Raw genomic sequence first — 25,254 nt, 5'->3', positions numbered from 1 at the left:
TTAATTTTAGTGGCTGGATTGTTACAAGTATCAACTGAGGAGCTGGTATCTGCTTTAACATCCGATATCCAGTATTTTAAAGGTAAGTTCTGCCAGACTCTGATGTTTACCTTTGTGCAATCTGTGGTCTTCTCCCAGATACAGAAAGCCAATACAACCTTCCTCTCCCCACCTCGTGTACCTCTTTCCATGCACTGAATGCCGAAAGGGAAATGCATGATGAACCCATTTGGTCACCTGATATGGCTCTGTGTTGTGAACCTTGTTAAGCTCTCGAGAGACCATTTCGGTGAATTAGTCACCTTTTCTAGCTAATCGGTCCTTTTAGACAAATTGAGTCATCAGTCCAACAGGACATATTCAGGTAAACGATTGGAACTGTTTGTGTATGCCGTGTCGCCACCCTGGTCAATGAAGACTTCTTCCTTCCTCTGCACTGTAAGTTGTAAGAAAAGCTGCGGTGTATTGGGCACTTGTGAACCGACAGGAGAGGTGCCAAGTGCTATAAATGTTGGTATTTTAACATTTCCACACGTTGCTCTGAAGGAGGCATAACTTTTTCTTTAGAACAGATGAGAAAACTAAGGTTCAAAGAGACTCAATAACTCTGCACATCAGATCACTAGTAAAGGCATGTTTGGAATTCGAATCTAATGCTGCCGGAGTGCTGCAATGACTCTCCTTACGCCACACACATCTCTCTCTATTCAGTGGTTTCCCACATGCACTTCAGGTGTTCCCAGGAGATATTGCCTTACCAGCCTTCCTCTTACTGAGAGTTTGAGGACTCTCTTTTCTTTCTTTCTCGAAATCACCCCTGTCCTTACCTGGTGCTCCTCTTGAACATACTTGCAGATATTTAGTATGTGACTTACCACTCCTGCCTCATAGCTCCATAGGGTTCCTATCCAGCTCTGGAACTTAATGCATCATCTCCCCATTATCCAGGCGGTTGTGCAAAAGTCATTTTGGTGCCTCTTCCTCCTACACCTCGACTGATGCCTGTCAGCTCTACTTCACACATCTCCCTTGGTCTCACTACCTTTCCTTCATTTCTGACACCACTACCTTAATATGTCATTCCTTTCCTAGATCACGGAACAATATCCTCTTTAATTTTTTATCTGGCCTTATCTCATACTGTCTACCTTCCCCAATGGCTCAGGAATGGTCTTTCTGAATCCTATTCTGCAAGTATGATTTTCCTTTTTTTTTTTTTTGCAAGTATGATTTTCATCCATGGACAAGAGCCCTTCAGAGATGCTCTCAGATCATCCATTTGGGATAGCCCAGCACGCCCTTTATAATTCAGGTTTACCTCACATTGATGCTTTATTCTGACCCATCTTCCCACCAGCCCTGGCATCTAATTGTATCATTTCTTGAACTTCTCCAAAATCATCATGTCTCATGATGTTTTGAGAAAATTTGAACTCACCATTAATACCTAGAATTTACTGTTTGTGAGTTTTTCTGCTTACACCATCCTCGCTTCCTTACTCAGCTACCATGTTGGTGACCCATCAACACCCTCAATCATGTTTAGTCTAGAGACCATAATTCTATAATGTCATAAATGCCACACCTGCTTTCACAGCCACCTTATTTGTTGATCTCGATGGCCTTGATCTGACAGGTCTCTGAATCTTCCTCACCTGCTGGGTTTTTGTTTTTTTTCTTTTATCTCTGCCTATCTGGTTCTCCTGTATCTCTACCTCCATTGACCAACAGCTCTTTCAGCCATTATTTCACACAGTAATCATCTTATTACTTAACCCCCTGCTCAGCCAAGTAGCACCGGTTAGCCAGGCTAGCCACAGCCACACAGTATGAGTGCTAGATGCTTCTCTGCTCTCTAGCATCAAAACTATCACAGGCTCAGCTCCAAATCATCCTCACCTGTTCCCTGCCCCCCTTGGTTTCTTCTGAAAACCTTATCACTCAAGATTTCAATTACCGTCTCTTAGAGAATGACTTGAACAGTTCTATCTGAAAGCTCTAACTTCTTCCCAAACTCCACACACACATTTTAGTTAGCTGGATTGTGTCTCCGAAAATATTTAAAATATGACAAATTTTCCAGATGGCCAGGTTTCCAAAGGCCTTGAGGATGATTCATATTCAAACCAGAGAGCTGTTTTCAGAAATCCTGTTAAGGGGGGCCCACCAACAGTTGGTTCCCTAATAGAAAGGAAATTACAGAGCCTGCATCGAGATCCAAAGCTATGCTCAGGGTCAGTAGCAAATAATACTGCAGTGTACATGGGCCTCACTTTGGGAAACATTTTCAGTGGCAGACACCTCATTTGTTTAGAGCTGTCACATGTTTTTAACATCTTTTGGCATATGAGATTGTGTAAGGAATAAAATAGGTGTGCATGGCCTTGTTTGCCTTGAAATGAGTGAAGCCTCCTTCTACCTCTTAGCCTTTCTGCCCTTCCAGGAGATACCATCATACGGCGACACACTGTGGAGATGGCGGAATTTTACCGGGACCTCTTGGCCAAGTCCATGTTCAGTCGTTTGTTTAGCTTTTTGGTGAATACCATGAATTGTTGCCTCCACAGTCAAGATGAGCACAGCAGGTAGGATTGGCAGACACGGGTCTGCTCTGTTATTCTTGTTGTAGCCGACTTAAAAGCACCTCTTACAGGTGCTCTATAATCCAACGCGACACTATAATGAAAACATTTCATTTTAACAAGTGATTTTACCTAAAGGGTTTCATTGACTCTTTCTTAGAGATTTAAACCCCCTCCTCCCACCCACACACATTGACGAATTAATCAAATCATATCTCATGCATGGGGATGCACATGCATTCTCTCTGGTACCAAGAAATTTTAAGAATTAATAGATCTGGGAAGAAGACTAAGAATATCTAAAGCACTTACCTTTTTTGAGGAGCCCATTTCTCTCTTAGGACCAATCGAATGTTATGTTTCCGATTAGTAAGTCTTCCTATTTTGTTCACTTATTTGCAGATTATTTGACAGGAGGTCTCTATGGTAATCATTTTGAGTCATAGCCTTAACCACCTTTAAAGCAGGAGCTTTTCAGGACTATTTGATGATCTAAAAATCATAGACCTACAATGTCATCTCGTTAATGGAAAACTTTGTTAGTATTCTTGTCAGTAACACTGACTTTGAGCAGGCCGTTGAGAGCAGAATTGCATCCAGAAGTCTTCACATGTATGCCTATCTTTGAATGAAGCCTTTTGAGAATTTCTTTGTTGTCCACATAGAGTTCTTCACCAGATTCCTAAAAGTTGCTGCCTTTGGAGGTTTCAAGGAAAACACAAGAAGTAACATGTAGTAATGGGACAGTTCTTAAGGAAAAGTAGACATCTCAGAAGACTTTAAGGACAAAGGGATATGGAAGTCCTCATTAACATGTGTATATATAAATCCCACAGCTTGCGGATCAGCATATTGCAATACAGTCTGGGATTTGCGATACTCGGTATAGTATTATCAGTATTTTAGCAGTTGTACCTTAGAGTTTGGTATGGTGAGGATTCTTGGATTTATAATTACTTATTGTCAGTTAATTTATAATTTTCCTTTAAATATGAAGATGATTCACAGAATGATACTAATATGCTGTCTTGCAAATTAATCTGGTGTAAAATTATTGGCTGTTCTACTGAAATTGACATTGAAAAAAATTAATATCATAAATCCAGCTACACATGGAAACTTTTAGAAAATTTCCATTTGACATTCACTTTCTTAAAAGATTTATTTATTTATTCTAGAGACAGTGAGAAAGAGAGCATGCAAGAGGGGTAGAGGACTGAGTGAGAGAGCAAATCGTAAGAAGACTCCATGCTAAGCATGGAGGAGCCCAATGCAGGGTTTGATCTCACAACCCTGAGATCATGACTGGAGCCAAAATCAAGAGTCAGATGCTCAACTGGCTGAGTCACCCAGGTGCCTCTCCATTTGGTATTTAAATCTTACAGAGCCATAAATTTATGTAATTGGGAAAATTTAGACATAGTCTCAATATTTGACTACATACACAGGAAAATATACAAACATAAACCTTGGAAAGCATATTATTTCTCTTTCAGTGGGAATATTGCCACTGTGTCAATATGCAAATTTATGGTGTTAGTGCTGTCTTTTAAAATTCTTGACTAAGCAAATGAATGAGGACAGGGATTAGTAGGAAATTAGTAATGATTTAATGTTTTAGAAGTTTAACTTAAGAAGACACACTATTCTCAGATGAGTCATAATTCCCATGTTTTTCTCTCATTTCTCCCTGGGGTCACCCAAACCTAAATTTAAATCTCAAAATACTCCAAAGAAAGGTTATGTTTGCAGTATTTCTAACTCATTGAAATTCATGGAAAGCTGAAGGATTTGTAGATTTACAGACTTATTTCCTAAGTCTCCGAGAGGTCTCAAAATTTGGATAAACTTAGGCTTTGACTGTTTATGAATCTCTCAATTTTTTGAAATGTGTAATCATGTCAAAAACATTATATAAAATATGTGTATCCCCATGGTTCAAGTTGGCGAGGACTCTTGATGTTGATGGGGAGTATTTTTCACACTACATTTTTTTTGGTAAATTTTGCAAGAAAAGAACAACTATAAATAAGATGTACTGTAACAAGTTATTAAAAGAAAACAAGTGAAATTGAATCCGATGAAATGTTCTTGGAATGCTGGACTCATTTCCTGGATTACAGCAAAATAGGTACAATATTAATAGTATTATACACTTCAAAAGATTTTACTCTCTCTACCTAGATTCTTTTTTTTCTTTTTAAGATTTTATTTATTTATTTATGAGAGACACACACAGAGAGGCAGAGACACAGGCAGAGGGAGAAGCAGGCTCCCTGTGGGGAGCCTGATGCGGGATTCCATAAATGACCCCTGGATCATGACCTAAGTCAAAGGCAGATGCTCAATCACTGACCCACCCAAGGGCCCCTCTCTACCTAGATTCTAAATACGGTTGCTTCTAATAAAATCCTGAGGTAAAAGGTGGGAGATGCTGATGATTAGTTAATTATGATGAACCAAAGCATTGGCCGTATTTACTTGGCCAGAATCAAGCCAGTAAGATTGCAGTGTGGATATCTGTCAGTCTGTGGCATGTCATGGTCTTGATGTCTGTGCAGGCCGCTGGCACTGGCCACAACAGGCTGGGGACTGACCAGGCTGGAATAGCTCTCATTCAGGCAGGCACACTTTGTGGTCAGGACACCCCAGAAATTGAAACACACTAAACTTTATTTATTAGGCTCAGTTGACAATAATTTGGTCTAAGTAGGCAAAAAGGAATAATGATAAAAGAGCAATAAAACCAATATATATATTGTGTTGTATTATGCACATTATTATATGTAATGTATGTTTAATGTATATTATTATATCACATATCATATACATTATATATGCACTATACAATATAATAACATACTATTATATATTACACATTATATAATATACTGCATATAGTGTACTATGTATTATATATGTTATAATAATATACTACATTTATTTGTTTAAAACTTTAGTTTTAAATGCATGCATATAAACCACCCTCAGAAGAAATCCCATTAGACAGCCAAGAACAGCACAGTTACTGTGTGAGCAGTGGCAGCTCAAGGAAATTGTGAAGTGTGGATGTCCTGCTTCTTCATTACCCCTCCCAATGCACCTCTCTTCAAGAATTCCTACATGAATCAGAGTTGTGGCATTTTAACCATTTTCTGAGGTGTTTCTTTCTCCAAACTGTAACTTTGACCTCTAAAGTAAAGGGTACATAGGGTTAATACAGCCTTACATGAAGCCAGCATGCTCCTGCTCCATGGTCTTGGCCCTGTGGCTGCTCCCCCTTGTGTCTGCCCAGCCCCCACTGGGCTTGCTGTTGCGTCCCATCCTGTGTCCAAGGGCACGCAGTGCTTTGTGGTCTTTGGGGGGCATTAAACTACTGGTGCTCACCTTCCTGTCTGATTCTTTTTTTTTTTTTTTAAGACGTCACTTATTTATTCATAAGAGACACAGAGAGAGGCAGAGACATAGGCAGAGGGAGAAGCAGGCTCCCTGCAGGGATCCCGATGCAGGACTTAATTCAATGACTCCAGGATCAGGACCTGAGCCAAAGGCAGATGCTCAACCACTGAGCCACCCAGGCATCCTCCCCCTTCCCCTTTTTAAAGCTTCCTGTCTGATTCTTAATCAATTGATAAATAAGACAATGGAGTCCCGTATTAGGAGCCAAGACACAGATTCTGTGGATTCTGTGAGGGAGGCAGCGGACCCCAGAGCTGCTGCCTGAGTGCAAGCAAGCTGTTTCTGACCTCTGCTGTCAGGCAGGCTGGCTTGCCAGTGGGCCCGTCAGCTCCAAGCCTCCCACCAGGGCCTCCTCCTGCACGCTCCAGTGGAGGAAGGCCCTCCGTGAAGAGGCCAGGAGAGTTAATACAGCCAGTGGAGCTTCTCTCCATGAAAGAAAATCCCAGGACCAGGGACAGCATCTCCATTTAACGAGATGTGAGTGTTAAGAGTTGATTGGCTCGAAAGACCAAAGGCCCATCTGATGCAAGAAAGTGTGTAGGCTCTGAGACTCCTGTGTGGAGTGGTTTGGGTCTTTTTTTCTTTTTTTTTCAAAAGGATAAATTGAACCCATCTGCCTTATGTGTGACAGTCCTCCCCTCCCTGCAGCCAAGATGTGGCCACTAGATAGGTAGGAGGCCCTTGTAACTTACATGTTACTTGTTCACATTTGGTAGATACTATTCAACAATGAAAACATAATTTTAAATGGTATGGAATAATTTCTTTAAAAAACCCTGATAAGAAGGTAGTTACATAGTTACATTTTAGATAAAATGTAACTACTTTTCTAGTAGTATTTGGTTTCAGCACCCAATGACCCGTGTAGGCATAAACAAAGTCCATGTTTAAACAACATGGAGGCCTATATGTAGAGTCTTATAACCTCATATGGAGAAAATTGGCAACCACTGAGAACCCTGGAAACGCCACCTTCTATTCCACTCTTCACTGGCCAGTTTTCTTCCCTGTGAATCCAAAGCCGTGTTATTAGGTCCCTTCCTGGGGATGCAGCTCTTCTCCCCGAGGAGAAGTCTTTCCTTGGATTCTTCATTAATTGCAGTCAGACCAACATGGTGGTCTGCTTCTCAGGAGTCCTTAAGATGATTCCCAGGGTCCCTTTTTCCCAGGGAGTCAACTTTCCTGATCAGGAAACCACAGTGTCCTTCAGCTTTACGCTTCTCCTACCTCCTGAGTGGGCACAGTCACCTGTCTGCTCTGTGATTGCAGACATGATGTGCAAACACTGGAGGACTGTCACCCCTATACTTCTGACAGTGAGTCTTCCTGCAGCGCTAAGCAGGTTCTTTTCCAGGGTCTACTGGCTGTGTTCCAGAACATCATCTCAAGCACAAACTTTGTGGCATAGAGAGGATTCTGGATAAATTTCCTTACTACTTCCCTACTCCCGTGAATTATTCTTGCCTCAACATTGTAGAAATCTTTCTCCATTTTGTGATATTGGTTGGACATTTTTAGCAGAGCATTCAAAATGGAAAGGCTTACCTGTAAATACCTGTTGTTCCTTTACTTAATAACATTACAAGCCTTTTGAAAAAGATAGTAGGGAGACACATTAAATGTACCTTTCATCTGAAAAAGCAACATTGTGGACAATATTACATTTGCCCACAAGAAAGCATTTCTTTTATTGTGTCAACATAAGTAAAATTGTCCAACTTTTCAGATCTGTGGTGTTATTACTTATATTGGTGTAACCACCATATTAAAAAGTGATTTGTGATGTACTGAAAACACATGTTTTTCTCATGCCTCACCTTTCCTTAGAGAGTGTCATATGAGGAGAATATGTTTATGGCCCTGGGAAAAAACAGGTAGGTCCCAAGCCTGTTCTGCTCACAAATTACAGTGCTGTGAATCCTTTAAGTCACCAAATATCCTGTTGGAACAGAAATTAGAAATGTCTCAAGGGGCAGCTGGGTGGCTCAGTGGTTGGGTGTCTGCCTTCAGCTCAGGTTGTAATCCCGGGGTCCTGAGATTGAGTCCCATGTCGGGCTCCCCGCAGGAAGCCTGCTTCTCCCTCTGCCTATGCCTCTGTCTCTCTCTCCCTGTGTCTCTCATGAATAAATAAGTAAAATCTTTAGAAAAAAATCTTAAAAAAAAAAAAGTGTCTCGGGATCCCTGGGTGGCGCAGCGGTTTGGCGCCTGCCTTTGGCCCAGGGCGCGATCCTGGAGACCCGGGATCGAATCCCACGTCGGGCTCCCGGTGCATGGAGCCTGCTTCTCCCTCTGCCTGTGTCTCTGCCTCTCTCTCTCTCTCTCTCTGTATCACAAATAAATAAAAATTTAAAAAAAATAAATAAAGTAAAAAAAAAAAAAGTGTCTCAAAATCAGAGTCCTCTCTCCTGCTACTGGGCTCATGGTGGTGGCTCAGTACCTTCCAGGAAGGGAGCAAAGTGGGCTTCGGTGCCTATAGCTACTGTGGGAGATGAGGGGAGGGACAAGGAAGTGAGGGATGTCTTGATAGCCGGAGGATGGTCATCCCTGACCCTTTCGGGCTCCTCACAGATTCCCACACTATACCTCTCCTTCTGCAGTCCTCAAGGTGTGAGAAGGACAATCATTCATCCGTTACCCATGTGTCGCCTCTGCCTGGGGCAGTCCATTCAGCAGAGGCTCATACCACAGCGGGCTGGTCCCCACACCTTCCCAGGATTCTAAAACAAGATGATACTGGTGATTCTAACTAAAGCAGAATGAGTAATAAATACCTTGATTTAAAAAAATGATAAAATAATTTTGGCAGCTCAGAAACTTGGACCTGTTTCATACTAACGTCCCCACGATTGAAATGGCAATGTTAGATTTAAAATCACTACTTTCTTCTAAAGTGAAACCTCCATCAGAGTTTTGGTGCAGACTTGGCTGCTCACAGAGGTGACTACAAGCTAGGAGGTTCTCGAGCAGCAGAGGGGTTGTAGGGACCTTGGGACAGTTGCGCAAGTGTCTCAGACACCAACACCTATAGTTTATTTCACTCGTTTTTAGCACATGTTCTGAATACAGTGGTTTACGTTCATGTGGCCAGCTGAGAAGCAAAGCCTGTGAAGCGTATTCCTTTTTAGCAATGGACACACCCTAAGAATAAATAGATGGAGTGTTATAGATGGTTAGCGGATGGAGATGAGGAGGCCAGACAGTGGAGTGGTATTGATGGTACATTTTACTTACTTACCTACTTGTGTGTTTGGTCATTCCCTCATTTACGTCTGTTTGTTCTGAAATCCACATTTTTGGGCAGCACAACTTAGCATGCAAATATATGCGATAAATTGAGTTTCAAGCATGCATATGGAGATTTGGGGGTTTGCACTGAGCCTTCAGTTTCTTAAATATGCTTATACTGTATTACGCTCTTACAATATTTTAGTTGAGCTAAACATAAATATTTAGAAACTTTATGATTAATTACACTCCGCTTCAGTGACTTATAGAAACTTCGGAAGAGTTCCCCAGAAATGTCTTCAGACACCAAAACCGATGGTTCATTTTATTCATCTTCATCCTGAGTCCTCATGTAAGTAAGCTGGTGCCTCCTGGCTACCAGAGAACTTTGGTTGGTGTCCAGGGTTATCTGAGGATGAGGAGAGGGAACCAAGTTGTCAGCACTGCACCTGACACAGTGGGAATGGCTGCTTCGGTAAAATCCTCGTGGGTATGGCTGCAAAGGCTTCTGGTTTATGGAGATTTGTCTGTGGAGATGGAGGGTTCTGAAGAGATGCCAGTGGACATTGTGTTGGAAAGCCGGGCTATGGTCTAGTGTCTTTCATTGACTTTTGGTTCAGTGACCTTCTTTTGGAGAGTGGCAACTAGAGGAAATCTGTCGTTCTTTAGAAATAGCAATGTCGCCGTTCACATACACTCTGAACTCTGAGAGATGTTTTACGTTTGCTTAGTCTCTTTACAAAAAGCAGAGACAGTGGATTTGCATCGATCAGTTTCTATCCTCTATGCCTTTCCGTGCTGACACATCCATGACTTGCTTGCCGAGAGCCTGGCTAATGCAAAGAGCGGTGTGTGCTCCTCTATTATTACAGAAACGAGGTCCATGTGGATTAGAAATCATATTTCCTAGACAGTAGGAGTTCCTTGAGGAAAAACTCACATGACAGGACACCAGCTCCTACTTGTGGATAGGTGAGTGTGTAGTGCCTGGACTAGGTTCCAGCTGTGGGGCAGAGGAAGCATTGTGGAACAGAGAGCTGATGCTCTGGGCACCTGGGGACAGGTGGGGGAATAAGGTCCAATTGGGAGGAAGGCTCCAAGTATGAAGATAATCCTGTCTTTTCCTGGGAGGTAGGGGGTCACCACCCCAGGAAATGTCCAGAGTCTTTGTCCTTCCATCCTTAGATTGATTATGGAGAGAGAGAGAAAAAAAAAGAGGCTATTGAAAAGAAATCACTTGTGAGATTTCTCACACTATTAAATACCCCCACTGCTGCCCAGGATAAGTGTAGTGTGGGTTTGAATAACAACCAAAGTGTTGCACAGATATACCAGTGAGAAAGAAAGCCAGACTGTTTTAGAGAGAAGTTGAAGTTTTCTTCAGTTCTTTTCTTTTTTTCTTTGAATTCACATATCAATTCAACGATTTGATTCCTGAAATCATCAGTAGGATGTTTTCTGCATCTTATCCTGCTTCTCAATTCTCATATTTTAATAGTAAGGAAAAATCATTTTGTAAGTTAGCATGGAACCACCAGCCCAAGCGCCAAATGGCCCATGTGCTCCTCAGCAGTCTGGTTGGGGTCATTGCAGAGGACGGTGGTGACAGCAGTGGGGGCAGCTCCCCTGAGGGTCACAGATGATGACACATTCTCTGAAATAAGAAAAGAAGAGCACATCCAGTGGGACGTAAATTTTAAGTGCTGTCGTGATGCCAGGTGAGTCCATTCCTCTCCAGCATTGACAACACTGGAGAGGATGTGAGCATCTAAATGAACATAGAGAAACTGCACTAAGATTGTAACGAGCAAGTTAATGTTCATCTTCAGAAAAATTGCACTCCTTCAAGAGATGAAACGTGCTATTCTTTCTTAATTAGAGAGAACAAATATTTCATGTAGGGAAAATGTAATTATAGCTTTGGAGAGTTCTGCGGGCTGGTTTAAAAAAGAAACCCATGTCAGCATTTTGGATAATCTGTATTTGGTCTGAAGACTGTCTAACTGAGTGGCAGAGAGCCAGTCTCTACCTTGGTGCTCTGAAATGAAAATACAGTGGATTTAAAAAAAAGGAAAAAAAATACAGTGGATTAACTGGGTCAACTAGATATATGGCTTAAGTTTATTTGGGAATTATCTTTTGTTTTGTTCTGCTAAGAATTTGGTTAATAGTATAAACTATTAATTTTGAATATTTATTGGTGCATATGCACACGTTTGTTGGATTTCCAAGGATTTTAAGTGGAAAGTAATATTTTTCCTGTTTATTAGAATTTGTAGGCAAATTTGTTGTGATTACCCATTTATCTCTCTTCGATGTAATCAGGTAGCACTTAATGTACTTATGAAATGTTACAGTGTCTTTCCTTGGGTCAGAATCTAATTCGAGAATCTGGTGAATGGCATAAACACACACACAGGCACCGAGTCCCTCACATAATTTCTGGGGATTAATAGACCTCACCCATCAAAACAAAATCCATGTGCCCAGACTGTAATAATTTCTTAATTTGTTGATCAAAGAAATTTAAAAATTCTGAATTAATACCTTAAGTGCAGTTCCTAGTCTCCTGTTAGCTCTTGAGGATGTTTAATTCAAATTCCTTTGGTAATGATTTTGTTGTTGAGATTTATTTTAATTAAAAATTATCTCTTAAAATCTTAGATAAAATCTGTGATTAAAAAAAATACCTTGAAATACTTTCTAATAGAGTGACAATTTTTAAAACACTAATATAACAGTAAGCAGGTTCATGTATTCTGTAAGATTATATTGCATAGATTAGACTTTTAGTTGTAATCAAGTCTTTATCAAGGATTTCGTCCATCAGTGACAGAAAGTCAGTTTGCAATGTGGTAGGAGGCCTGAATGCAGCTAAGGCAGAGCATCTTTCTGCTGTGCTGCAGGCAAGCCATTAAAAATATCTTTTGGATTACGATTCATACCTGCCCTGTTTGCACAGATCATCTATACTTTACCTACTGTCTTATGAAAGTTTCAAATCCTGTCTCTAGGTTGTTTATTTGCTTGCCATGAGGGGGATTTGTCATTACTTCTGCACCTGCTCCTTGTGTTTCACTGGATGCATAAACATAGATTCCAATCAAGGGTGTGTGTGTGTGTGTGTGTGTGTGTGTGTGTGTGAGTTTACATTATTCTGTATCGTTCTTAAATTATTTAGCCAGAAGACTTTTTTTTTCTTTTAAATGTCAGGTGCAACCTATGGCTTCTTAAAAGGACTTTTAAAAGGCTATGTAGAACGTAGCCATAATGTTTACAAATGGTTCTTAGGAAGGTATAATTTGTTTTATCTTTTGCAAGGAAACAAGGTCATACTGGGCAGGGTAACTCTTTGTGCTACAAGTTTGGAGATAAATCTTCTCCAGAGTGGCAGCCATTGTGAGCATCCTGGGTGATGAGAATTGTCCATCACTCGAACTCAAGATTCTCAAAAGGGCACAACAGTGTCATTACCCTGCCATGCTACCCACAGATAGGTCGCCTCTGCTTTAGCTGAGGGCTTGCCATCATTCCCTCCAACTGGAGGCTTTATTTTATTTTATTTTTTATCTGTTGTTTTATTTTTTTTAATTTTTTAAAAAAAGATTTTATTTATTTATTCATAGAGACACACACAGAGAGAGAGAGGCAGAGACACAGGCAGAGGGAGAAGCAGGCTCCATGCAGAGAGCCTGATGTGGGACTCGATACAGGGTCTCCAGGATCACGCCCTGGGCTGCAGGCGGCGCTAAACCGCAGCACCACCGGGGCTGCCCTTTAATTTATTTTTTATTGGTGTTCAATTTGCCAACATATAGAATAACACCCAGTGCTCATCCCATCAAGTGCCCCCCTCAGGGCCCGTCAGCAGTCACCCCCACCCCCCGCCCACCTCCCTTTCCACCACCCCTAGTTCGTTTCCCAGAGTTAGGAGTCTCTCATGTTCTGTCTCCCTTTCTGATATTTCCCACTCATTTTTTTCTCCTTTTCCCTTTATTCCCTGTCACTATTTTTTATATTCCCCAAATGAATGAGACCATATAATGGTCTTCTCTGATTGACTTACTTCACTCAGCATAATACCCTCCAGTTCCATCCACGTCGAAGCAAATGGTGGGTATTTGTCGTTTCTAATGGCTGAGGAATATTCCATTGTATACATAGACCACAGCTTCTTTATCCATTCATCTTTCGAAGGACACTGAGGCTCCTACCACAGTTTGGCTATTGTGGACATTGCTGCTAGAAACATCGGGGGGCAGGTGTCCCGGTGTTTCATTGCATCTGAATCTTTGGGGTAAATCCCCAGCGGTGCAATTGCTGGGTCGTAGGGCAGGTCTATTTTTAACTGTTTGAGGAACCTCCACACAGTTTTCCAGAGTGACTGCACCAGTTCACATTCCCACCAGCAGTGCAGGAGGGTTCCCCTTCTCCGCATCCTCTCCAACATTTGTTGTTTCCTGCCTTGTTAATTTTCCCCATTCTCACTGGTGTGAGGTGGTATCTCATTGTGGTTTTGATTTGTATTTCCCTGATGGCCAGTGATGCGGAGCATTTTCTCATGTGCTTGTTGGCCATGTCTAGGTCTTCCTCTGTGAGATTTCTCTTCATGTCTTTTGCCCATTTCATGATGGGATTGTTTGTTTCTTTGGTGTTGAGTTGAAGTTCTTTATAGATCTTGGAAACTAGCCCTTTCTCTGATACGTCATTTGCAAATATCTTCTCCCATTCTGTAGGTTGTCTTTTAGTTTTGTTGACTGTTTCTTTTGCTGTGCAGAAGCTTTTTATCTTGATGAAGTCCCAATAGTTCATTTTTGCTTTTGTTTCTCTTGCCTTCGTGGATGTATCTTGCAAGAAGTTGCTGTGGCCAAGTTCAAAAAGGGTGTTGCCTGTGTTCTCCTCTAGGATTTTGATGGAATCTTGTCTCACATTTAGATCTTTCATCCATTTTGAGTTTATCTCTGTGTATGGTGCAAGAGAGTGGTCTAGTTTCATTCTTCTGCATGTGGATGTCCAATTTTCCCAGCACCATTTATTGAAGAGACTGTCTTTCTTCCAGTGGATAGTCTTTCCTCCTTTATCAAATATTAGTTGACCATAAAGTTGAGGGTCCACTTCTGGATTCTCTATTCCATTCCATTGATCTGTGTGTTTGTTTTTGTGCCAGTACCACACTGTCTTGATGACCACAGCTTTGTAGTACAACCTGAAATCTGGTACTATGACGCCCCCAGCTCTGGTTTTCTTTTTTAAAATTCCCCTGGCTATTCGGGGTCTTTTCTGATTCCACACAAATCTTAAAATAATTTGTTCCAACTCTCTGAAGAAAGTCCATGGTATTTTGATAGGGATTGCATTAAACGTGTAAATTGCCCTGGGTATCATTGACATTTTCACAATATTAATTCTTCCAATCCATGAGCATGGAATATTTTTCCATCTCTTTGTGTCTTCCTCAATTTCTTTCAGAAGTGTTCTGTAGTTTTTAGGGTATAGATCCTTTACCTCTTTGGTTAGGTTTATTCCTAGGCATCTTATGCTTTTAGGTGCAATTGTAAATGGGATTGACTCCTTCTTAATTTCTCTTTCTTCAGTCTCATTGTTAATGTATAGAAATGCCACTGATTTCTGGGCATTGATTTTGTATCCCGCCACACTGCCAAATTGCTGTATGAGTTCTAGCAATCTTGGGGTGGAGGCTTTGGGTTTTCTATGTAGAGTATCATGTCATCGGCGAAGAGGGAGAATTTGACTTCTTCTTTGCCAATTTGAATGCCTTTTATTTCTATTTGTTGTCTGATCAACTGGAGACTTCAAATAGGATGTGCTTTCCTCCTTCCTGAGTCAGATGAAAAGGAAGGATTTTACTGAAAACAAGGGACATGATTTTTCAGAATATCCGCACTCCTCCATCACTTCAAGTATGGAAGAGAACTTGTACAGTTAACACCTGACTATGGATTTAAGTGTTTTCTGCTCTTTGGGACTACCACATCACCAAACAGGTAATCTGTAGTGACTCTCAATGGTGTGGGGTGGTGCAGGGCTCAGTGACCATTGCAAAGTAAAGGAATATTAAAAATAATTTAAATCTCTTTGCCAAACCACACACATCTTCCCTGTAACACTCAAGGAAGCATAGGGAGAATTTGAAATGCCCCTCCATTTTTTTTTGAGTATTAAATAAATGAAGAAACAATCTACATGGTGATAGAAAAATAGGCTAAGAAGAAAATATCTAGAAAGTAAATTTTTTCACTGTTATTTTGATAAATTGGTAATTAATTTTTCCAAGAAAACATCTGACCAGATAATATATTGAAACTCACTTAATAATCCTAAGTAAAATCTCATTCTTTCTCTCACTCTCATTTGTTAGGTATTTTATAAAATCCTCTTAAAAGTTCAGAAAAGGGGGTCGCCTGGGTGGTTCAGTTGGTTAAGTGTCTGCCTTCTGCTCAGGTCACAATCTCAGGGTCCTAGGATTGAGTTCCACATCTGGCTTTCTGCTCAGCGGGCAGTCTGCTTCTCCCACTCCTTCTGCCTCTGTGCTCTCTCTCTCAAATAAATAAATAAAGTCTTTAAAAAACAAAAAGTTCAGAAAAGATCATAGAGATTATCTGTCCTCCTTTATAGATACAAACCTGGGACAAAATGAAACTTGCTTCTGAAGTTAGGATTGAAGGTGTAAATGAATCTGATTAAAAGCCAGATGTTTATTTATTAGTTTCACTTTACTCCCTTAAAAATTTAGTTAAATGACCATGAAGATTTAGGCTCTTTGATGGATATTACAAGTCAACAAGATTTGCAAGAAAGATAATCTAAACGTCTAGACTATCAGTTCACAAGTAATTAGAAGTTGGTCCTTGATATTTTGTACGTTATCTTATCAATTATAATGTAAAGTACTTCTGTCTTAAAAATTATTGTTTTGAACTTGTGTTATTAATTCCCAAACGTCTCAGAGAAATACTCAAACACCTGCTGTGCATTTGTGGGAAAAAGAAAATAGACTTATCCAGGGTTCCCCCCACTATTTAACATATGATATCTTTCTTCATTAACAGTCTCTTTTTGGAGGCGGGGGGAGATGTACTGATCAAGAAGAGTACAGAGAAGTATAGCCAAGTCTCTCACTTACCTACTTCTAGAATTAACACTGCTAGCATCTGCCCCTTCTGCTTTAGATTTTTATTAACATAGAAGAAAGAGGAAATTGCAGCTAAAACCTCAATGTCCTTTTGTTTACCAACACAGATTCATTCCTCCCCTTCCACCCCAGAGACAACAATGTTATCAATTCCGTGTAAATTTCCAACATTTTTTTTTAATTTGTTTAGATGCTGGTTTTTTTTTATTACAAATCTATAATATTGTGAGCCATTAAGTATTGCAGAAATGCTATCCACAGTACATTTATGCTGCACTTCCCTTTTTAAATCCACACGGCTTTTGTGAGTTATCTGTATTGATACATAAAAAGCTAATTCAGTCTTTTTAACTGCTGCATTAATTCACTCTGATGAAAATAACACAATATTTTCATCTATCTCCCTTTCAAGGGACACTTAAGTATCTTTTCTTTTTTTATCAATTATAAACAGCGTTGCATCCTTGCACATGTCTCCTGAAATATATGTTTAGAATTTTCCCTGGGGTATATATTTAGTGGCAGGATTGTAGGGAGAGCATTAGTTTGCATTTCCCTAATTATGAGTGAGGCTGAACCTGGCACTGTGGGTTCTCCGCCGTCCCATGGTGATGGTGCTGGTAGAGATGCACAGCGAGATTTGCTAAATGATGCTCAGTAGTCTGACGTTAGAGGCCTGTCATAAATGTCCTTCTCCTATGCTCAAGGTCATCTTACATTTTTTCCTAAAACCCTTATAGACTTTCAATACATCAGGAACTTCTGTTCATATGAAGCATTGATATAATTTTATATTTTTGTAGTCACATAGTCCATTATCCCTACCCCAGCTATCCCCAATTATTAGAAATGTTTTTTTCACTCCTCCTCATTCTTAATCTATTTTACTAAAACTGTATCAATAATATATTGTTTTAATAAGTAAGTTCTCATAATAACTTTTTATTTTCATGTTGGATTCGGTTATCTCTGGGTCTCTATTTTTGCACATGGATTTTATAATCACTTTGACTCAGTTCATAAAAAGTTCTTTGGGGATTTTGACTAGAAATGTACTTATAGATTAATATGAGAATTGGTGTCTTTAGATTATTGATTCTTCCATAAATATGATCTATAGTTCTATTTATTCAAATACTTTTTCCTTAAATAACGTTTGTACTTTTTATCAGTTTCTTGAACATTTTTATTTGATTTTTTTCTATGTACTTCATACTTTTTGTTATTTTTCAATTACATTTAAATTTGTTTATTGGAACTCTCAATCTTGCATTTCATATGTTGCTCTTCTATCTAGAAACCCTGCTGACTTTTCTTATTAGTTCTAATAATTTTCCCATGGACTATCTATTTTCTAGTGTAAATGATCATAATTACTTTTTTTCCCTTGTCTCTTATTTCTTCTTGTATTGCATTGGCTATCACTGTCAGTACAATGTTGATAAATTGTGGTGAAGTGAATATTCTTTTCTTTCCAAATTAATGTAGTATCCTTAAATATTTGCCATTGGGTAAGCTGTTTACTTAGGGTTCCAGTAGGTAGTTTTTCCTGAGTGTTTTCAATCAAGGATGATCAGTTTTGTATAATGTTTTTCCTCTTTGTATTAAGATTACTATAACTCTCTCCTTTTTTTTTTTTTGCTCATATGGCAAATTATATTGATGTGTATTTTTTATGTTGAATAATTCAGTTATAATGTGAACTCTATTTGGGCATGGTGTCTTAGATTCAGTTTTCTAGTCTTTATTAAGGATGTTTACATTTATTTTCATTGGTGGTAGGAGATTCCATTTTTTTTCCTTCTTATACAATCCTTTGCTATCAGGTTTATGTGAAAGAGTAAATTGGGTAGCTTTCTCAGTTTCTCTCCTCTCTAAAATAGTTTGTGCTAAATGAGGATGATATGTGCCTTGAATGTCTGGTGCAAGTCTTTCTAAAATCTTTTAGGGGGACTCCTGGGTGGCTCAGGAGTTGAGCATCTGCCTTTGGCTCAGGGCGTGATCTCGGGATTCTGGGATCAAATTCCATATGAGGCTCCTGCCTATGTCTTTGCCTCTCTCTGTGTGTCTCTCATGAATAAATAAATAAAATATTTTTGAAAAAAATATTTTAGGGAGGAGGAGGGTGGATTGCCTTTTGAATACTAATTATTTTAAAGTCTATAGGTCTAATCAGATTGTTTTGTTTCTTTTGTTGGGTCATTTAAATTTTCTAGAAAATTTTCCACTTTAATATTTTAAATGTATTCATCAACTAAATCACAGCTTTGTTTTATAATCCTTCAACCTCTCCTGTAGCTGTAGTTTGACAACTTTGACATTCCTGGTATTTATATCTTTGCCCCAATATCACTGATGAATCCTGCTTGGAACTTGCCTATAAGAATTATTTATCTTAAAAAAATCACTTTTTTCACTTCTTACATTAATGTTATTTGTTTTACTAGGTCCTGAAGTTTCATTATATCTCTGTTTCAACTTTCTTTGAATTTTGCTCCCTTTTTTTCCGACTCCCTGAGTGAAATGTTTATCTCCTATTTTTCAATGATTTTGCTGAGCCTAAGTCTATAAAGCACCTCCCAAGGACCTAACACCTTCCAGACGCTTCTCATGTAATGCTCCCTTTGTTGTTTAGTTCTAAATATTTTGTCTTTATGCTGTTTCATGGATAAAATAACAAAACAGTTTGTCAGAAAAATAAATTTGACACACCATGTTGTTCCCTCCTTTATCCAAACTGGGAAGTTTTTTTCCCATTAAATAATGAGATTTCTTTGATTCTTATGAATATAGTATGAGTGACTTCTATTTCTGTATAGACTTATTTAAATCATGGTGCTATTGCCATGACAACGAAAACTACACAATTTAGCAAAATATCTGAGACAAACCTGCTTTCTAAATAATTCTCCTTCTGCTCCATTTCCTTACCAAAACACCCATATGTATAATGATTTCCTGAAGAGCTAAGAACCTTTTCTCTGTAATTGTACATTTGTTTTTCATTATTTTGTGAGATCCATTTTTTTCAAATAGAAGGATCAAGAGGCATGAAAGATATTAGAGTTTTGCCAAAGCATCATGTATGTTAAAATGCTCAGAAATAATTTTAAATTACCATATAATAAATACAAAATAATCGTTAAAATTTTACCACCCTTGTTATAAAAATTACCATATACTGTGGATGCAATAATGGTTAAATTTAAATATTAATCATGATAATGTGATAAATTGTTTCAAGAACAGCACAGCTTATTGAACCAATAAATAATTATGTACTTTCTCCTTAAGTACATGTTTTCAAGAGATGGAAGAAAAAGATTTGTCATAACTATGAGAATATGACATTTTTAGTATCAAACAGGCGTTGTTTTTCCTTTTTGATAATGACTATCATATGATTTGCAAATATTATTGGAGACCCAAATAGATTCAACAAAATGTGAAGAAATCCAGTGATTTATAAGGCTAATAAAAAACCTTCTAGCGTTCTACTTCTCTAGCTCTTTCTCGAGCCAAGATTGCAGAGGCTAAGGCTTGTATATTTTATACAAAGGATAAAATTCATTGCATCGCTAGCCATGCCCGCTCTCTTGCTTCATTTCTAACTGGGGAAATGCATTTGGCCTCTTTTCAACCCTCTGATAACCTGTCCTGCTCAATAGAGTTCACCAAATCTGTATTTATTATGCTCCCCTGTGCCTGTCATTTGAGCACAGTGGCAGTTCTGCCAGAATAAATAATGCTGCAGTGCCACACAGAAACGAGAGCAGAATGTCCCATTCTGGCGCTTGGTGACCCTGCCTCTCCCCACGAAAAACACCGGGGAGGAAGTGGCAGGACCACTATTTAAATATCATTTGCCTTTTTCCATTGCAATTTTCTAAATGAGGAAGATGTGCTTTTCGACATTTTTAGTTTTTGTCGGCTCCGTGCTTTTTTAACTTTCCTCACTTCACATATATACCATCTTATTAAAAATACATTTCCAAGCCTGACTTCCGTGTGGATGTGATATGTTATAAAGTGGTGCTTATAGGGAATCCCTGGGTGGCTCAGCGGTTTAGCACCTGCCTTTGGCCCAGGGCGTGATCCTGGAGTCCCAGGATTGAGTCCCACATCGGGCTCCCTGCATGGAGTCTGCTTCTCCCTCTGCCTGTGTCTCTGCCTCTCTCTCTCCCTGTGTCTCTCATGAATAAATAAATAAAATTTTAAAAAGGCGGGGTGCTTATAAAAAAATGGGCACAATTATGGTTACCATGTATTGGATATTGCCTATAAATGAGCTGAGCTTTGAACTGAGGATTATTGCAGTTAATATTGACATTAGCCATAAGGTAAGTATTGCGGTCTCCCTGTTTTGGGTACAGAAATTGGAATTCAGAGAGGTTTAGTAAGTGACTTTAGTCACACAGCCTGGAAATGATGGACTTGATGTATAAACTCCAAAATGTTGGGATCAAACCCTGAGTATTCCCCAAAATGCTTTCCACATTCATGACAGAAGAGTGGTAAGGAAGCATAATTTTAAAACTAAAGTTTTAAATTCCCTTTTGAAATATAGGTGATTTATTTTTTTCCAGTAAAATTATTTAAAGTTTAAAATATTTGTGTATGGACATGTACCCAAGAGTAAGGTTGTTCTCTGCTTTTTTTGTATCTGGGCTTTCAGCAGCCTGCACGGTGCTTTGCAAAAGCAAGTGTTCTGCATATATTCATTGAAAAGGTGAATGAACTAATAAATTTGTTAGTCAGAAGCCACTCTCAGGAGAAGCGGCTTTGGTAGATTGCAAAAACGGTCCCAGTTGTTTATTCTCTGGCCATGACTTTCAGCACTTTTCTTATCAAGACTTAAGTCTACTTCCCCTCGCTTTGAATTTGAGCTACCTTTGTGACTTGCTGTAGCCAAGAGAATACAGAAAAATGTTGATATACCAATTCTGAGCCCTTATGTGAGTCTATGTTTTTAGATCCCCGTTCACTCCCATGTGCTTAAGTCTGGGCTCGCTTTCAGTGAGAGACACTCTGTAAACCAGCCAGTAGCCAGCCAACCCCAGGCACTTGGGTGAGGTCATCCCACACCTGCCAGAGGACTCAGGGATCATAATAAATATGTATTGTTTATAGTCACTGAGTTTTGGGATGGTCAGTTATCCAGCAGCATCCGCTTGCCACAAATCACAGTCTAATTAATTTAATTTTTATAGCTCCTACTTTGAACCACAAACTGTGAGTATGCAAATTGGAGAAAAGCCAGCTCTCCAGCTCTGGGGTCATTTGAGAGATGCTGAGATTCCCCCCGCACACACACTTCCCAAATTCTCGGTTGCCTCATCTTCTTGGCCCGCAAATCCCTAACCTTTGGGTAAGGAAGACTTAGGTTTCTCAAAACTTCCTATTAAATTGCAAACACATCCTGAAGTACTCTTCAAAACCCTACATAGCTAGAACCTCATAAGAGGGAGGGTATGGGTGCAAAGAGAATCACTAGAATGGAGAAAAGGAACTCTATTAGAGAAGCAGGATCCTTTTGCACACATGTATCAACTCAGCATGTGGGACACATGGTACACACAGTACTGTGTGTCTGTTACATCTCGTGAGACCCAGGAAAACAGAAGAGCATGTAAGAAGATGGAGCAGCACTGTATCCTGTGGTCTCTAGCTAGTGGGTTGAAATGCTATGTTGATTATAATCATTTTATCATTTATCTGAGTTTTACCTTTTTAAAAGTGTAATAGGAAGCGAGAGATCTGGATTCCTATTTTGAGCCTGACACTTAACACTGAAGAAATCTTCAGCAAAACTGTGATGTCTTGTGAAACTTAATTGTACCAATCCCTAATATTGTAATGACCTCATTTCATGTGCCTGCAAATGGAAGCTTGACCTTCATGGGTCTCCGGCTTGTTTTTGGTTTCAAGACCTAGGAGTCTGTGATTCCCAGTCGGGGTAAGTTGGAAAATAACAGTTATACTTAAATATTTGGTAGCTCTTAAAATATATTTTGCTGGATAAATTGGGCCTATTCATAAGTTGCAGGACCCCAGGATACAGTTTTCTGATTGGGGTGGCTAACACTGGATTGGTTTTATGTCACATGGTATTTGATTTTTGTTTTGACAATTTAAAAAAAGACACCTTTTTTACTGATACTCTCAGTAGAGAGTTGCATTTTAAAATAAAAAGTAGTTGCATTTTTAAATCAAATAGTTGCAAATAGTTGCATTTTTAAATCAAAACTGCGTGTATCTCAGGGCCAAAGACTAAATCAGAACAATTATAATTACCTAAATTATCATGACCTAAACTGGTTTGAAGTAGAGAAGCAAACACCAAATATACAACTGACTTTTTTTTCTCCATTCTTCCCTTTCTCCTCCTCCTTTTCACTTCATCTTCTGTCCCCACCTGAGCCTTAGATCAGAACCACAAAAAGAATTGGGAAATTCACACTAGGATGGTATTTTCTAGAGAATGAGTTCTATGGAATATTAGTCCAAGAAGCTCATCAAACAAAACGTTTTCAAGAAAGGGTTTATATACGGCCAAGAAAGAGTTGTGCATTCTCTTGGAGACGCATAGAGCACAACGTGCTGAGGAGCTTTGAACCGGAGCGAAGAGCATCAGGTTTAGTTGACCAGAGGACAGAAGACATATTTGAGAAACTCGTTGATAGCCAATTTAAAAAAACTGAAGGATCCCTGGAACCCAAAGCAACTTGCCTTCCAAGACTCAGGTCTTCTACAAGTGTTAGTAGTATGCAAAGAACTCACTGTTAGGAGAGTAGCGGCTGACCTCTCCCAGCTCACCACTCCCCAGATCCACTGCAAGCTGCTTGGGAATAGGCACCAAGTCCTAGGTTCCTAACTGTTGGCAGGCTGAAGCACATGGTGAGGCTTCACCACACCATTCAGTTATAAGATGAAATAGAGAGGAGCTAGCCACAGACTTCTCCTTCGACTGGCCAAGCGATTATTGTGAGTCCTTCATCACCTCTCATTGCCAAGAGTTAACACAACTTTCTAGAGCATTCTTATTGCACTGATCTAACATCAAGGGAAAGGAAAATAGTATTAGTTAGCCAGAAGGTCTAGTTGTTCTAGGAATTTTCCTAAATACCCATGGAGTTGAATGGCCTGCTCTTGAGGCTTCATTGGCAGCTCCATAGTGTCTCCTGTGACATGTTATCGAAGAAACCATCCCTCTGCATTTGTGCTCTAACTACTTTGCACCATGATGGGCCACCTCTGAATTGGCCCTCCCCTTCACAAATTAGGCTAACATGCATCAAACTCAGTGGATCCCTGAGTCTTACTAGAACTGGTAGTACCATCATTGACAGATAAATTTTAAAAGCTGCAGATCAGCTGGCACCTATAAATACTCATACTCGTGACCTTCGTTGACTCACCTCTTCTGGTGGCTCTACCCCAACAAATCCAAGCTCCACAGAAGGGCTAGTTCCCCACTGAGAGTCTAGACTCTGCCTGTGTTGGGATCACCACCACAAGCATTGCTTCTGTTCACACACAGGGGGCCCCTTTCCCAAAGTTAGTCATCATCCCTCTTCTTTGAAGATCACAGAACATCGCAGATGAAGGCGTTTGATGGTGTCCAGGGAATGACTCCCACCCAAAGTGCCTGGATTACCCACCCCTGCTGGGAATCCTGGCTTTACTCTGCTTTCCAGACCAGTCTCACCTGGTGGGGTCTGACATCTTTTGAGTTTCCCTACATTTTGTCCTGAGCACTCTCTGACTGACCTTGGGCATGTATCTGACCCACCATCGCCCCTGTGAACTCAGGCTCGGCAAGAGCCAAAACATATCTTGCAAATGTGCATTCAGAGCTCGCTCTCCTTTTAAGCCTGCCCTCTCTTTGCTGTGCAGGGATCTGTTTGTGATGTGCATTTCCTGGGTCTCACAGCCTCCTACCAACCAACACAGACTATAAGCAAAGGAGAGGAATCTGTCTTCTTGATGTAAGGTTGGAAGAAACATTTCCTTGGAAAGACAAATGAGCTACAGAATTTCTGTATCACCAAGGATGTTTTTATTTTGACAGATGCCAATTTACAAAAGATAGTCCAAATGCAAAGATACAGGAGCCCAGTTTAGAGGCCTATAGCTACAACACTTCTCACTGCATGCCATATATAATGATCCAGTTGCTCGCTGACTTTGAGAGAGCAGGGATACACCCAAGTAACCTACAGCTGTGTTGATTTCATTTCAGTGTTTTGTTTTGCTTTTTCAAAAAGCTTTCAGGCATGGTGGGCTCCCTTGGCTGATGTGTGCTCTGAAGGAAATCCATCACCCCTCCTTATACCAACATAAGTCAACCATAAGGAGCTTTCCTGGAGATGCTCTCTGACTTAGTTATTCAGATAATCGGTATTTTTGTTGGAGGGGCTAAAGTCCCTGGTCTGAGAGCATCCCCCAGAAGTGCAATTCTACTTTCAAAGAGCAGTAGGTAGTGACCAAGAGTCAGCAGACATGGGAAGAGGGTAGATATAAATCTCAAAAGTAAATGAGAATAATCATGGGATAAATGCCATTAATTACATTCACCTGCTTGAGGAATATATTTCCGTCTCTTCCTTAACCTCTGGGCCACTCAAGCCTCTTGTTTGTAATTGTCTTCCCTGCAGATGTCTTTATACTAATGTTTAAACTTGGGGCTTGAGCCTCCCGTAGCGGCCGGAGTCTACCAGGAGAAGGGGCGCTGTACTAACGTCTAACATTAGACTTGGCAGCATCAAAGAAAACCTACATTTGTACGCAGCTCATTTGACAAACATTCACCTGGCAGTCTCTCCATCCTCACCA

General features: G+C 39.9%; 1 protein-coding gene and 1 long non-coding RNA gene across 6 annotated transcripts in view; one reads left to right on the top strand and one right to left on the bottom strand.

Annotated features, from left to right (window-relative positions):
• Positions 1-25,254, top strand: part of MYO16 (myosin XVI) — a 480,319-nt gene that overhangs the window by 262,991 nt on the left and 192,074 nt on the right. The window contains exons 19-20 of the mRNA XM_072782401.1: positions 11-82; positions 2,444-2,585. Coding sequence (XP_072638502.1) covers positions 11-82; positions 2,444-2,585 — 214 coding nt within the window. The remainder of the gene's footprint in view (positions 1-10; positions 83-2,443; positions 2,586-25,254) is intronic.
• Positions 1-25,254, bottom strand: part of LOC140607838 (uncharacterized) — a 60,189-nt gene that overhangs the window by 14,714 nt on the left and 20,221 nt on the right. For 3 of the 5 annotated variants that reach the window (XR_012009744.1, XR_012009745.1, XR_012009748.1), the window contains exons 4-5: positions 2,895-3,278; positions 2,420-2,676 (exon numbers count right to left, since the gene is read on the bottom strand). This is a non-coding gene — a long non-coding RNA (uncharacterized lncRNA). Of the gene's footprint in view, positions 1-2,419; positions 2,677-2,894; positions 3,279-9,185; positions 9,676-25,254 lie in introns of those variants that run through there. The other 2 variants (XR_012009746.1, XR_012009749.1) reach the window with 2 other exon arrangements.

The sequence above is a fragment of the Canis lupus genome, chromosome 17 (genome assembly GCF_048164855.1).
Source record: "Canis lupus baileyi chromosome 17, mCanLup2.hap1, whole genome shotgun sequence".
Lineage (NCBI taxonomy): Eukaryota > Metazoa > Chordata > Mammalia > Carnivora > Canidae > Canis > Canis lupus.
The sequence above is the reverse complement of the archived record's forward strand: the minus strand, read 5'-3'. Positions and strand labels throughout refer to the sequence as shown.